Genomic DNA, 16,504 nt, shown 5'->3' with positions numbered 1-16,504 from the left:
ATCTTCGGAACACAAATTAAGATATTTTTGATGGAATCTGAGAGCTCTCTGACCCTCCATAGACAGCAACGCAACTGAAATGTTCCCAGACAGAAATGTAGCAAGGACATCGATAAAACAGTCCATGTGACATCAGTGGCTCAACTTCAATTTTGCGAAGCTACTAGAATACTTTTTATGCGCAAAGAAAACTAAAATTACATAATTTATTTAACAATTCTTCTCCCTCGAGTTACGTCTTCTGCCATTTTGGAGAGTACTCAAGAACGTAATCAGCGTTGTTTACGTTAGGAGGGGAAAGCGCACGCATGAACGTAATTGGCGTAATCCGCGTTGTTTACACTTAGTGTAAAGCGTGCGTATGCGTTGTGATACTCTCCAAAATGTTGGAAGACAGTAACTCGGGGGAGAAGAATTGTTGAATAAAGTCGTCATTTTTGTTTTCTTTGCACACAAAAAGTATTCTCGTAGCTTCGCAAAATTCGCTTGTTTTTATATAGAGTTGTCACTGTAATTCTTATGAGTTCTGACACCTTTGAAGTGTCTCCCGTCAGTGCGGAATTATGACGAATGTCGATCTAGAGTGACATAAAAGTTGCATAAAATCCGACATGACTGGTCGCATTGCAAAACATCTGACATGTGTGGGATTTAGTACCACATATGGAAGTGGCACAAATCGGATCAGATTCCATGCGGTTTGTGCTGTTCACACTGTCATGACAAAAACAGATCTGAGTCACGTGTGGGCAAAAAAATCGGATTTGGGCCACATTTGCCTGCAGTGTGAACGTAACCTTAGTGTCCTTCTCCTAGTATCATCTCTTCCCATCTGGCTGATATAGACTGTATTTGGCATTCCTAAACTGATTGTAGTCTTCTGAAATATATCCTAAGTGACTGAAATGTTGCAGGCAGTGGTCAGTGAAGTGTCTTACTGTCTGGCTAGTACGGGTTGTAGTTTACAGTTGTTGCTAAGCAGACACAAGGAGGGAATGGGATAGGAAGCTAGACCCAGAGCAAGAACTGATACAGCTTCTGGGAACCTCAAGATGGTTATCAAATGTAGTGATTATAAAACTGGGATGATATGGTCAAATCTTTTTAATCTAATGCCTGTTTTACCCCGCAACTATGAGCTTCGCGTCAGCGTAACTACCGCGTCACTGCAGCTGCAGACTCGTGAGAGTATTCACACTGGAAGCGTTTGTACAGCGTCACAGCAGCAGCTCCAAAGCTACATATTTATTTACAAAGACAACTATAAATTTGTTTTTAGAAGTTGGTCAGTTATAAACTTTAAAGTTTTAAAGTCTTGAAAGTTTGTTAACATGTAAATGTTAAACAACAAAAACAGCCCCGATCATGTCATTTCAGTCATACTTCAATATAGAACGTGCTTTTCAATATAGAATATGCCATTATAGATCAATATAGAAATGCCATTCAACATTACAGTATAATTGAAAGCCATTATTTTTAACATTTAATAGGCTCTGAAATATATAACAATTTTTAATTTAAGTGATTTTAAAACAATCTTCACATAAACTATATTATATATGCATAAACTATGCAAGGTAACTCGCCAAAACCGCGCATTTTGACATAATTCTGTGTGTTTTCGTGCGTTGAAGCGCTACTGGTGAGCTGTCTGAAGCTGCTCAGCGTATGTGTACAGCCGAACTCGCAGCCTTTCAAACTATACTTCACTGCACCGTTTAGGCGGCGTTACCCCAGGTATGTGTCGCCGCATTCTCGAGTTAGAAGAATAAAGAAGGGAAAAGTTAATCTTCCGAAATGAAGCAGAAAAATCTTCTCAGGTAAAAGTTATTAGAACCGTGTCTAGGGACAAGCTGGCCATCACACTGCTCTGACCTTATCAGCCCGTTTGTATCCTATTATTTGATTCGCTCTTGTCGCTTATGACAGAACAGCTAATCACGATGAGCTTGTTTTCGGAAAAGATTATTTTATTCGCTTATATCAGAAACAGCTAATCTCTTTTAAAACTGGCTGTTGTTTTTACTTCATTGCATTGTTATAATTCGTAAAAGTTGTACCTGCCGACTGACACTGTTACATATACGCGCCAACGCTGATTTTTACTCGCATTTGGCGCTTGGCGAGTGTTAATTTTAGGCCCTGTATATATATATTACACCATGTTTTAAACCAAACTGAATAATTAAAAACAAAAAAGGGGTAAGTCCTTCTATACATGTTTTTGATTCTTCATTTTATGTTCTGATATACTCCAATTCTTGTTAAAACACACCAGACATGCTTATTATGTGCATTTTTAGCACTTTTTGTGTGAAATCATTTTTCTTTTTCTTTTTTTTTTTCATCAAAAGTGTGCTGTCACTTTAATTGAATGTGAGCAGCCTAGCAAAAATAGACTCAGCGCTAAAGCAATGGTTTCGGTGCCGAGTTACGTGATGTCTGCATCGTGTCCTCTGCAGTAACTTTTGCCAGTTCTATGTGTGATTTTGTGAAATGTCTTACATGCTATAAATGGCTGTATTTTTATTTTGTTTTGAGCAAAAAGGGAAAAAAACAGTACTGTAACATTTTAGCCACCTCCAAATCCCAGAATATTTCCTAATCTTGTTTAAATGGTCAGAATATGTTGACAACAATATGATGAGTAAAATTACACTGCAATATATTAGCTAATCAATGAACTGACAGTTTTATTTAGAAGAAGTGCTAATAACTTGTAAAACAACAACCAGGAGCAACCAATTCACAGTTCCCTTGAAAGCACCATATATTGCTAAGATAATGGCAGTAGGCTATAATCCAAATGGAAAGACAACATTTCTGCGTTCAAGAGTTTTGTCCCCATAGAAACCTGTTAAAAGGAACGTGGCTTAAATGGTTAGTTCACCCAAAAATGAAAATTAGCCCATAAATTACTCTCAAGTCATCCTAGGTGTATATGACTTTCTTCTTTCAGACGAATCCAGTCGGAGTTATATTAAAAATGGTCTTTGATCTTTCAAGCGGTGCTTCCGTGTACAACTGTTGGCGCAAGCTACATTAAAGTGATTATTACGTTTTGAATATGGATATTTTTCTTACAAAAACGCATCGATTCGCTACAGGAGGCCTTTGTTCATCCCCCGGAGCCCCGTGAGACACTTTTTTTTATGGATGGACGCTTTTCATTTAACTTCTTTTGGACTGAGGCATGCAACACCCGCTGAGTGGCATTAAACAGCTTGAAAGATCAAAGACAATTTTTTATATAACTCCGACTGGATTCGTCTGAAAGAAGAAAGTCATATACACCTAGGATGACTTGAGGGTGAGTAATTTATGGGCTAATTTTAATTTTTGAGTGAACTAACCCTTTAATGCATTAAGACAGTTAAATCCAAAGACCAAATTAAAGATTCAAAATTAACTCTTTCCCCGCCATTGACGAGTTATCTCGTCTTTTAAAAGAAAACGCTTCCCCGCCAAAGTTTTTACGGCTTTTCATGTTTTCACTGTTATACACTCGGGGGCACTATTACACATCTTCTGAACGAGTACAAAACCTCCCAAACAAAAACACACGTGAACAGGACGGAAAAACTAGCGATCTCTCATGTAAAAACAGATGCATCTGAAAAATAATGCGATCATCAGCAATAGACAGCATATAAATGAAAACTGCATAATGTTACAGAGTAAAATGTTGATCCAGGAAGTGGTATATGTCTGTGCAAGCTTTGAAGGTGTTTATGGAAGCGATTTACTGGATTTAGGCTTTGATAATCGTACTGAATATTATCCAGATGTAGTTTTTGATAAAAAATGTGATTTTCTTACCTTTTTGGTCAAAATTATGAATTTTTTATGAAACCTGCCTATATTCAAGTGTTGATAAAACAAGAATGCTTTAAGCTAGAATAAAACTGATTTTTTTTTTTGTTTAAAAGTAGAGGCTCTGATCTTTATTTTGGTGTATTGCATATTCAAATATTCATACAGCAAAATATACTGGATGTCATCAAATTTTAGTGAAAATCATCAAAATCGCTAGCGGTTGCTGGCAACGTTTTTCAAAAATGCTGGCGGGGAAAGAGTTAAAGATTAAGTCAATGTAAGCAATGGCCCATGAGTAAATACTTCAACCATGTAATGTTTTAGTAGAAATTATAATATAGTAGGTCATATATTATACTGGAATGCATAAATACTCCACAGAACAAACTGTCATATTGCTAACACACTATAACTGATTCAGTAGGTACAATTTCCCAAGCCATTTATTCAGTTCTCAAAACAAATACACATTTCTCAAAACTACACATTTCACCTCAAACACATTCCAGTTTTCTTAATGATTTCTCCAAAGTTTAATATATGTATATAGAGTTGTGCTCATAAGTTTACATACCCCTTGAAGAATATGCAAAATGTTAATAATTTTCACAGAATAAGAGGGATGAATATCGCGTTCATAATCTGCAATGAATCGCCTGCGATGCCGCTCCATCTGAAAGCACGTGCTGGAGATTTACTACTAATCACAGAACCGGCTTTACTGACGAGATGCGCATGAAAATCGCATTCGATTATTTGCACAGCCTAACATTGGTACATTGTTTGTAATGTCAGTGTTATGTCATGATTTGTCATATATTACATCAATGCATGTCCTTTTTGCTTGTTTTGCTTAGCTTTAGCTATGGAGGCCAAATAGGCTAGTTGCTAGCGGTAGTCCTGACCATAGTTTTTAACAACAGAAACGTCATATTATTTTTTCAACACAGGACCACAAGAGTTTTTGTATTTAATAAAATATTTGGTAACGTGTGTGCCTTCTGTGTGAATGCAAACATGGGTATGGGGACCTAGTAACATTGCCGGGATCAGTCCCGGAACGAGCCCTGTGTAAACAAAAGCCAGAACCAATGCCGTAAAGGGTATGTCGTAGTCCCCCACCCCTAAATAAGAAAATTTTTTACATTTTAAAGTTAAATTCATAAATCTGGTGCACTTTGAGAGTTCAAAATTAATAGCTCCAACACAGGTTCATTGTGCAAAGTAAAAGAAAAAAGCTGGTGAATGTACTTGTTCTTGAAATTTAAAGGAGAATTTCTACACTTGCAAGCAGGGCCTAAAACTAACTTTCACATCTGCCAGTGGCTAATGACTTGAGAAACTTGACCGGCCATAAATATTTTTCCTTGCCATTAAACTGTTTTTGCAAAAAAACGGGCAGTTGCTACTACTACAACAACTAAACATATTTAATTAAAAAAAGCTATTTGAAATTAGAACCAACCACTGCATTTTAATCACGATACAAACAAAGATACAAAGATAAAACCTGCATGAAACAAAAACAGACAGGCTGAATGAGAACGCAAATTCACTCTCTGACAGCAGGTGGTGGTTATGGATCAGCAATGATAAGAGGGGAAAAAATGCCATCGAAACTTTTGTGAAGTCAGTTCCCTTCAGAAATACATTCATATAAACCCCAACCCCAATATTTAAATTTTTCTTCTGAACAGTGAGCTTGCTGTACCTGTACAGTATTTTCTCTGTGCGCGTCTGTTAATTTTAAGCCATGCTTGTAAGAGATAAACCCTTGAGCTTTTATTTTGGCGGAAACTTCAGTTGAACTTTTATTTGGATGGGCCGCCACAGTCTAGTTAATGAATGGGAAACACTGGGACCCCTCGAAACGCGATTTGGCTAGTTTTGGGCTAGTTTTGAGTAGTGATTGAGCGGGTTTTCTTGTAAAAACCTGGCAACCCTGACCCTGATCTGCACTTCACATATTCACCTACCCACCATTCAATCTGTGCTTAAGTGTACAGGACGTGAACCGGGTCTTCAGTAAACAGAAGTCTAAGAAAGCTTCATGCACAGACTTTGTTTCACCTGCCTGTTTAAAAGTCTGAGATACACAGATCTTCAACAGATCACTGGAGCAGTGTGTAGTCCCCTCCTGCTTCAAACGCTCTACCATCATTCCGGTCCCCAAAAAAAACAAAATCACTGGACTTAATGATTACAGACCTGTTGCTCTCACGTCAGTGATCATGAAGTCATTTGAGTGAATCTCTCTTGAATCTCTCTTTCAAATGTTGGTATACAAAGCACCGACCACCAGAACAGCCAGGCACAAGAACCTTTTTAGTTTTTTCCGTAGGCTATATTCAGTCTTAAAATTAAAACTTTCATAACTGTACATTGTCCATTATAACTGACACATTTATTCATAGCATCTGAAAATTTTACATTTGTAAACTACATAAACTCTACACTTGTAAATAACATATCTGTACATTCATTAAAACAATTGTTTTTTTTCTCTATATTTATACTTCTGTATTATATTGCATTTAATTTTCTGTTTTTCGCACATTAGTGTTATATTTCATCTCTACTGTGTAAATCCTTTGTATGTCTGCACTGGCATGTATGTTTGCACTAATGTCTGCACATTCTTCTGCACTGAAAGCTCCTGTCGCCAACACAAATTCCTTGTGTGTATAAACATACTTGGTAATAAAGCTCTTTCTGACTTCTGACTAATAGGGGCAATGAAGGATAAACATGTCTTGTGCCAAGTTGTAAAGAAAAAAGGGGATAGATTATTATTTATACATACTGCCATTATAGGGGATATTCTAATTAGAGAACCTTATCTAATTATTAAATTTTTAATCAAACCTGATTTTGTTCAAAACATATAGAGTCCCACTCCATCTGGTTAAAAGCTCTTCAGTATCAATGATTTTATAAAACAATTGTCAATTCTGGACAACTGTTTGAAAACATTCATTATTTTTGCAACTGGTGCTGCAGAAATCTCACACTTCATATTTAAACAAATGGTTTTCTGTGACATGTTCCACAAATGCTGTTGATCAAAACATCTACGGAACACAAAATGACTTGTAAATCACTTTTTCTCTCTATCATTTAGAGGTTTCAGCTGGAGCGTGTTCGTCTACAAGAAGTGAAACGATCCAGCTATGAACACACTAAAAAGTGTGCTGACCAGCTCCTGCTGCTGGGACAGGTAAGCGACAACATACATTTGATGAGTTTACATTACGTCATTATAATACAGAAAAAAAAAATGCAGTTAAAATACTAACATTTGACCTGACCCTTTAGAATTGTCTATATTTCTGCATAAATATGACCCAAAACATAATCAGAATTTCGCACAAGTCCTGAAAGTAGACAAAGAAAACCCAATCAAACAATTAAGACAAAAATATTTTTTGTCATTTATTTATTCAGGAAAATGATCCAATATTACATATTTGTGAGTGGCAGAAGTATGTGAAAAATCTAGCGGTTCTGTTGTGTTTGTGTCGCAAGTTCAGTAACGCAGGTAGTGACGATTCTCTCCGGCCAATCTGTGATCAGCAGAGTTTACACGTCACGTTTTGGTAACGGTACGGTTCACTTGGAACCCCAACCGAGGTGGTACTAAAAAAGTACCAGGTACTGTACCCAGTGGAAACCCCCCAAAAAGTGAACCGTACCGTGCCATACCATGCAGTGGAAAAGCGCCATATGATAGGTGTTAATTTGAAGGTGAAATTAGAGTTTATTTGTTCAGAGATGTTTTCAATCAGTGAGATGGCTATCAGGTGTCATTGCTGCCATGTTTTATTTAAAGAACAGGGATCTATCAAAGTTTGATCATGTTTGTGGAAGTGTATAATCAGCACAAACAAATGAGATCTCTGAGAACCTGATCCCGTCTGTGAAACATGGTGGTGGTAGTATCATAGTTTGGGCCTGTTTTGCTGCATCTGGGTCAGGACGGCTTGCCATCATTGATGGAACAATGAATTCTGATGAAGGAAAACGTCAGGACATCTGTCCGGCAGCCCAAACGACGTAACAGGCAACGTGCTGTCTGCCCAGTGGCATAAAGTTAGCGGACGGGCACGCAGGACACGTACTGCGAAAGGCCCCGCGATAACCTCCCCGTGTTGTATCGACGATAGCCATAGAGATATTGTCAAAAACATAAATTGTTGGCAATATTAAGATATTTGGCATTTCCAATTAATGTAGGCCTGTTACATTCTTATTTTTATTAGGCCTATTATTATTATTATTATGAAGTTACTTACATTCTTATTTTTATTAGGCCTATTATTATTATTATGAAGTTACTTTTATTATTAAATCAAAATTAGTACAATTAATTTGCCCCGCAATAATTACCAAATAACTGACGTGCTGTTAGGATAACAAAAGATTAGGCTATATATGTCCTCTTCAATTAAAATGTTAAAACAGGTCTATTATACAATGAATTATAGGCCTATGATTCAAATATTAACACTTCAGTCATCAATTAAAAATCAATGAAAAAAAAGCTTTTATTTCAAGCACCGACTTTCAAGAACAACCTAACACGAAATATGTTTCTTCATTTTTTTTTCACTATGTAATATTAGAAATATTAAGAGAATAAATTAAAACAGTTAGCTATACCGTTATCAGCCTTCGTGGTTTAAAACAGAAATATTTCCAACATTGCGATGTAACCAATTACCCCAGTACCGAACCATAACACCACTGTGTCGTATCGAACCGAACCGTGAATTTTGTGAACCGTTACACCCCATATATATAGATCTCGTACTGTATCGCGTACTTTGTCAGTGTCGTGCGCTTTGCTTGGCCATTTGTTGTGATAAACAGGAAAGTGTGTTCAAGCGCCAGCAAAACACAGTGTAAAGAAATGCTCTTTGTGAGAAGCAGTCAATCAGCAGAAGTTAAAAGCAGCTTGTAAGTGTATTTATTTCTTGTCTCAGTGTTTAGCGCAGTTGTCGTTGCTAGGAAACGCTTGTTTTGTTGGACAGGTAAAGCCTACAAATCTTGCCACATTAATCAAACATTGCGGTGTCAATACTCAATCAGTTACAATGCAAATCAGAAATTTAAAAAAGAATTGCTTTACTGGTCATTTTGAAATGTCAAACTTTGTCTGCAATTGTTAATCACCTCAATCTGTATTATATTTTAGGGTTTTAAAAAAATTCCCTCATGTCCAAATTCAACATGAAGGGGGGTGGTCCGCTGCAGAAAGAGGCATTTGAAAAGACTGCACTGTTCTCGGTCATTAGAGGTATGTATATAAAACACACAACATTTACCAGAGAGCTTCTCTCTTTTTTAACACACTGAATTGTGATATAGACGTCTTTTAAATGCAAAATTGCTTGCTGGGTTCAAGCGCCATGCAAAACACAGTGTAAAGAAATACTCTTTGTGAGAAGCAGTCAATCAGCAGAAGTTAAAAGCAGCTTGTAAGTGTATTTATTTCTTAAGAAATAAAGCAATTTTGCGTTTAAAATAAGTCTATTAGCTGTCTAAACGCAGCCCAGACATCTAGGCTAAAACAAGGCTAAATTTGAGCTGTCAGTTAAAATTTAATAGACATCTAATCATAGCCCAAGAATAGACTAGTCATCAGTTAGACCGCTATTAAACACAGTAGGACAATGACTATGGTAACATATTAAACTGTAAAATGACTGTAAAAAGCATGACTTACAAGTTTTCACAAAACAAAAAGTTTTATATAATTTTTTAAGAAAATGGATGAGTTGTATCAATTATTATATTAATTTAAACAATTATTATTAATCAATTATTACATTAATTAAATAACAATATAAATGTAATGTATGTCTTAATTGTTTAGATATTTATAATGCATTATCTTCTTGTCGATCCACCTGTTCACATTTACAACCCTGCGTGTTTGCAGCGTCAATTTTCACATTTGGTAAATTTTCCATCATTAGTCAGCAGGAGGCGATTTAACTGCAGAAACAAAGCGGTATCGACTGTACACAAAGCAGCGCAGAAACAGGCAGCGCTCGTTTATTTAATGTTTGTTCGTGTTTTAGTTGGTTAGGTTTGTATTTCGTTATGTTCTGTTTATTGTCATAGATATATACATATCTATGTTTATTGTGAGATGTGGTAATTATAGTAACCGCAGCGCCCATTGCCGTATGTGGTCAGAAACTACCCTGAAACGCTTAGTATAAACACTTAGGTAAGGGTGACAGTAAAGACGTTTGTTGCAACGCTCCTAAAGAAATCCCTTACCTTAGGGAATTTTTCCCCCTCAGGGATACTCCTAAGTCAAATTACTTAAGGACTTTCATGCAACCGGGCCCATTCAGATGTATTTCCAAGAAAAAAACATCGTCTTATATTCGGGACAATACGGTAATTTCTCTTTTTCCCACTCCCCCCGTCTGACTGGAAGAGGTGGAGGTACTGGTCTGATTATCTGTAATGATTGGAAATTTAATCCTTTACCATCTCTGAGTATCAAGAGCTGCATTGAATCACATTCAGCCACTATTACCCACCCTCTTAAAATCCATTTTATAGTTGTTTATCGACCCCCAGGACCACTAGGTAACTTTGTGGAAGAACACTTAAATCCCCTTTCTTCCTCATTCTGATGCTCGGTTTGAACTTCAGCAAGTCTTCTTCACCACATCTAGATGCCTAAATGCATTGAGTTGCTGCCATGTGATTGGCTGATTAGCAATTTGTGTTACCAAGCAATTGAACAGGTGTACCTAATAAAGTGGCCGGTGAGTGTATATATATTTATACATACTTATTATTAAATATCACAATGAACAGTTCTTCCACAAAGTAAGATATTGATACAGTAATTTTATAAAAAATTTATTTCTAATCTAGTTAATTACATAATGTGCAGATTAATTAATCACAAATTAATTGCAAATCAGTTTTGGATGAGAAATTACCCCCCAAAAGATAAGTCATTGTGTTAAATGAGGAAAGCATTGAATAGACATTACATTACATACATATATTTTTAAATTGCTTTAAAAATAAATATTTTGATTCAACATTGCATAAATAATGATAATCAATTGGTATTAATGTTAAAAAATAATATTGAAATATTAAATGATTTAAAAAAAAAAAAAGAAATGCTCTAAATATGAAACTAACAACGTCAGTAGGTTGCGGCAAGTCACTGTCCTGACGAGTGAGTCATTCTGTCAATGATTCAACATATTCTTTCAAACAGCTGATTCATTCAGAAACACAGCCAGTAACTGTGTTTATAAATGGGTCACTGAGTCACAGGCGCAGTTGATTCATTCAAAAACGTGGATTCGTTCAGTAAGAAAACATAGCTGTGTGTTGCTCAGAAAGGCACAACAGTTCTGTGAAATTGATCAAAACAGACAGTATTGACAATTTTGTGTCAAAAATGTAACAATATAATAATATCAATATTATTTGCATTCGTGCAGATATTCAGGAAAAAAAGCACTCTTGCTCATGATATTGCCTGGTAACACTTTACAATAAGTTCATGAATAGGCATGTACAAATACCTTAATTAAATATTATTTTAATATGAACTAATGATGAGTTAAAGGATGTACTTATCAAGAACTAACCTTTTTTTTATTTGTATTGCGCTTTATACAATACTGATTATGTAAAAGGAGCTTTACAGTGTCAAACAGGAAAATAGTTTGTCAATAATGCAAAAAGACTATAAGAAAGAGTGCAGACTATAACACAGGTTCAGAGGACTTGTCTCTTTCCCCTGGTCTTGTGCAGATAGTCATCGAGGTGATGAGGTCTTCGCAGGGGATCTGTCTCTGGGGCGTATCTAGTTGACATGGTCTCCACTGACATTCAGGGCTGTAGAGGTTGTAGAGATACGGACTGGATCCGGATGTCTATGGTGACCTCAGAATAAGAATGAAAGAGACTAATATTAGCGTAGATGCCATTCTTCTTACGATGTGGCGAGTACACCGGGTGTTATGGGAAGTGTTCATGGTTCCGTTTGACCTAATTAATGCAGTTTAACAATCCTTTAACGGATTTGAGTTATAGAAATGTGATCGTGTATTATGTGTATGCCAGGTTAAAGAGATGGGTCTTTAATCTAGATTTAAACTGACAGAGTGTGTCTGCCTCCTGAACAACGCTAGGTAGGTTATTCCAGAGTCTGGGCGCTAAATAGGAAAAGGATCTGCCGCCCGCAGTTGATTTTGATATTCTAGGTATTATCAAATGGCCAGAGTTTTGAGATCACAGCGGATGTGAAGGATTATAATGTGATATGAGCTCTCTCAAGTATTGAGGAGCTAAACCATTCAGGACTTTATAAGTAATTAGCAAGATTTTAAAATGTATTCGTTGTTCAATAGGGAGCCAGTGCAGAGTTGACAGACGCGGGCTAATATGGTCATACTTCCTGGTTCAAGTAAGAACTCTAGCTGCTGCATTTTGGACCAGCTGGCGTTTGTTTATTAAGCACGCAGAGCAACCACCCAATAAAGCATTATAATAATCTAACCTTGAGGTCATGAATGCAAGAATTAACGTTTCTGCATTTGATATTTGGAGCATAGGTCGTAATTTAGATATATTTTTAAGATGGAAAAATGCGGTTTTACAAATGCTAGAAACATGGTTTTCAAAGAAAAGATTGCTATCAAATAGCACACCTAGGTTCCTAACTGATGAGGAAGAATTAACAGAGCAGCCATCAAGTACTAGACAGTGTTTTAGGTTATTAAATGCGGAGGTTTTTGATCCAATAATTAAAACCTTCATTTTTTTTTTTTCTTTTTTAGAATTTAGCAGTAGGAATTTACTAGTCATCCAGTTTTTTATATCAACTATGCATCCCTCCATCATCCTGGAGGGATGAAGACCGTCTCCTCAACAGGCCTGGTCTGCCCCAAAAACTCTTCCAATTGTCTATAGCCCTATTCGGACGGTAATTGTTTCTCAGGGGGACGTGTCAAAAACGTGTCAAAAATCCCCGGCCGAATTACCTACTGTTTTTTGACAAACACAAAGGTCGTGTGGTAATTTAATTGCCGTCCGAATCCACATCTCTAAATTTAAGAGAAGAAATTGATTCAAAATTCAGTGTTTAAACACTTTTTGAGCACAAGTGTTACCGCTAAACTATATCATATGATACAAATATAAGACAAAAACCCATAAACTTTTTTACCCTTATATCATGATTTTTAGGGGTATAACTGCATTCTAATTAGCTACATCATGCAGTCAGATATCGTCCTGAATCATGTTCGTCAGCAACTGCATGACTTACAGGTCTGGGCCAGGGCGGGATGCATTAAATGCTAATTTTAGCATAGTATTTTTTTCCAAAATGAATAGCACAAAATTAATGCGTTAAACCGACAGCCCTAGTAGTAAATAAGTAATCAGTACCCTAAAACTAGGCTGCAGTGTTGCAATTAGTTTAATTCAGATTCTAGAATTTGTAACATACAATTCAATTGATGCTACAGGTGTGAATTCATGGGATGTTGTAAAATGGATTGATCCAGTTCTGATTGGATGAGCCTTCCTCGAAGCTCTGCCAGCTGATAACAGAAAATCTCATAAACTTGCCTATTCTATATTAATATGGCAGGTTATTAGGTTCACTGGCAACTGTTAAAAATAATAATAATAATTGATGGTAATTATTTGACACAATAAGACACAATTCACTAGAACCTAGACCTATGTCTAATGTTAATACATTTATTAATTATAATTAGCACAATAAACATTTTTTCTTAGTGTAGGCTGAAATCTTAAAACTTTAATGTAGAATTCAGCATTGATACAGAATTCAGTTTATCACTAGTAAAATAATTAATATACTTAATGTTTTTTTTTTTTATTTTGCAGTGAAGTTGTATTACAATTGTAATATGTTTCTGTCTTAGAGATATAATCTCTAATAATACATTATTATTATTATTACTATTATTTTATAGTAGTAGTAGTTGTTGTTGTTGTTATTCCTAAAAACACTAGTGTGAATGTAATGTTGACACTGTCTACTAATGTTGACTAAAAAGAGGTTTGAGCCCCCTTTAAAATCCAGGTATAAGTAAATGCAAAGCCTTTTTTTTTTTTTGACTATTTAATTTTGTCACTGTTGCAGTTCATATTCAAACAGTGCCCCTTGCATAATATTCATTATTAGAGACAAGAAAACGTTGTGTGACTAGGTTTATTTCATATATTGATTGTTCATCTGATTAATGATTTAATGTAATAAGCTGTAACTCTCCATTAGCAGAATGTTACTTGACCAAAAATAAAAAATCCTGGTCAAATAAGAATGATAGCTTCTGTTCTACTGGCAATATATAATCTATGATTGTGTTTTCTAAAGATATGTCCAAACGTACAGACTACCAATAACATTAGAGAGACAAGACTAAAAACGTCTACAAGCAGCATTACAGAACAGAAAGTAGTGACATGCAGCAACAAAGATGCTTGCTGTGTGAACGCATCTTGTGACTGCTGGCCTGGTGCTGCTGCGCTCTTGAGCTGCTGGAGCTGTGGGCCTGCAGCTGGACACTATTGGATACTTTTAAGACCAGGGTTCTTAACTCTGACCCTCGAGATACATTTTCCTGCAGAGTTTAGCTCTAACCCTGATCAAACACACCTGAACAAGCGAATCAAGATCTTCAGGATTACTAGAGAGTTACTAGCAGGTGAGTTTGATCAAGGTTGTAGCTAAACTCTGCAGGAAAGTGGATCTCGAGGGCCAGAGTTGAGAACCCTTGCTTTAAGACCTAATGCATGGCCTAAGATCTACATAATGCATTATACTGTATGAACACACATAATTTACTTCATATTTACTTAAGGCCTAAAAAACTGCATTTACATGAATAATCACGAAGACGGACCTAAAAAAAAACACAAAAAGTAATTCATTACTCATGGTGTAATAGGTGGCTTGTACAGTTGTTCTCAAAATTAGAGAACAACCTATAAATACTTGATTTATTTCTGAAATATTGTTAATCTTCATTGCTCAAAATTTGAAGGAATATCAGCTACGGGTATACCACTGCTCTACTAACATGTTTGACAAAATAGCCATGGCATTTCAACAAAAACCTTTATTTTGTGCAAAACAGTGATTGAAATTAGACAACAGTAACTACTGTAGCACGAAAGAAGATTTCAACAAAAATTGTGGCAGGTTACAGCTGTCAGAAATTCAAAGCCCCTGCTTTGAATGACTTCAGCACATCTGCAGGACATCGCTAGTTTCTCACACTGCACTGGTGTGATCTTGGTCCACTTCTCTCAGGATAGCAGAATGAACAGGTGGGAGAGGGGCAGAATGTGGGAATATTATCCACGTATTAATTGATTGCAGATTGTTTTTCTCTTGGATGGATAAATGGGTCACTGAATATGGGTCACTGAATGGGTCACTGAATATGCAGTGCTTTGGCTGCCCAAGTTAAGTCTATGTGTGGGAAACACTTCATTAATTTCAATATTAAGACATGAATAATCACGAAGACGGACCTAAAAAAAAACACAAAAAGTAATTCATTACTCATGGTGTAATAGGTGGCTTGTACAGTTGTTCTCAAAATTAGAGAACAACCTATAAATACTTGATTTATTTCTGAAATATTGTTAATCTTCATTGCTCAAAATTTGAAGGAATATCAGCTACGGGTATACCACTGCTCTACTAACATGTTTGACAAAATAGCCATGGCATTTCAACAAAAACCTTTATTTTGTGCAAAACAGTGATTGAAATTAGACAACAGTAACTACTGTAGCACGAAAGAAGATTTCAACAAAAATTGTGGCAGGTTACAGCTGTCAGAAATTCAAAGCCCCTGCTTTGAATGACTTCAGCACATCTGCAGGACATCGCTAGTTTCTCACACTGCACTGGTGTGATCTTGGTCCACTTCTCTCAGGATAGCAGAATGAACAGGTGGGAGAGGGGCAGAATGTGGGAATATTATCCACGTATTAATTGATTGCAGATTATGTTTTTCTCTTGGATGGATAAAAACATAAAAATTTTTTAAATGGGTCACTGAATATGCAGTGCTTTGGCTGCCCAAGTTAAGTCTATGTGTGGGAAACACTTCATTAATTTCAATATTAAGTGTCTTTAAAGCAGCACTATGTAACTTTTGGCGCTCTAGCGGTTAATAAACAGAACTGCACACATCCCGCGGAAGAACATTCCAACCGGAGCTACTTCTCTAAGTTTATGTCTATGGCGATTCACGCAGGTATGTGTTACTCCGCACGACCCGACCAGGCTACAATAGTTCAAATATAAGTACTTATTATAAGTGTACCGTAGTGATTCGGAATAAGACAAAAACGCGGTTTGGAAGATGAATTCATGATGTACTCGCTCATTATATACATTTAGCAAATTTTGAACACAAAAAAAGTTACATAGTGCTGCTTTAAAGGGTTATGTGTCAGTAGTTGCTGTTCCCAAAAAAAGCATTAAAAAAATGGCACGCCTCACATATGACCCTGTTATGCAGTGTCCTGCCATCAGCAGGACCTGTGGGGTGGAAATCGATGACTGAGAGTGAGAGGGGCATGCTCAATTTACTTAAAATGAAGGAAAGATTACTTGTAATCTCAAAACTGATGTTGA

The 16,504-nt window shown here is 36.3% G+C and overlaps 1 protein-coding gene across 1 annotated transcript in view; it reads left to right on the top strand.

The window, feature by feature from the left end:
- The window catches only part of LOC107728913 (WD repeat-containing protein 11-like), a 59,237-nt gene that overhangs the window by 10,828 nt on the left and 31,905 nt on the right, over positions 1-16,504 (top strand). Inside the window, exon 6 of the mRNA XM_016539239.1 lies at positions 6,941-7,036. Coding sequence (XP_016394725.1) covers positions 6,941-7,036 — 96 coding nt within the window. The remainder of the gene's footprint in view (positions 1-6,940; positions 7,037-16,504) is intronic.

Source organism: Sinocyclocheilus rhinocerous, unplaced genomic scaffold (assembly GCF_001515625.1).
Source record: "Sinocyclocheilus rhinocerous isolate Xijiao unplaced genomic scaffold, SAMN03320098_v1.1 scaffold434, whole genome shotgun sequence".
NCBI lineage: Eukaryota > Metazoa > Chordata > Actinopteri > Cypriniformes > Cyprinidae > Sinocyclocheilus > Sinocyclocheilus rhinocerous.
Note: the sequence above shows the minus strand (reverse complement) of the source record. Positions and strands in the feature narration are given on the sequence as shown.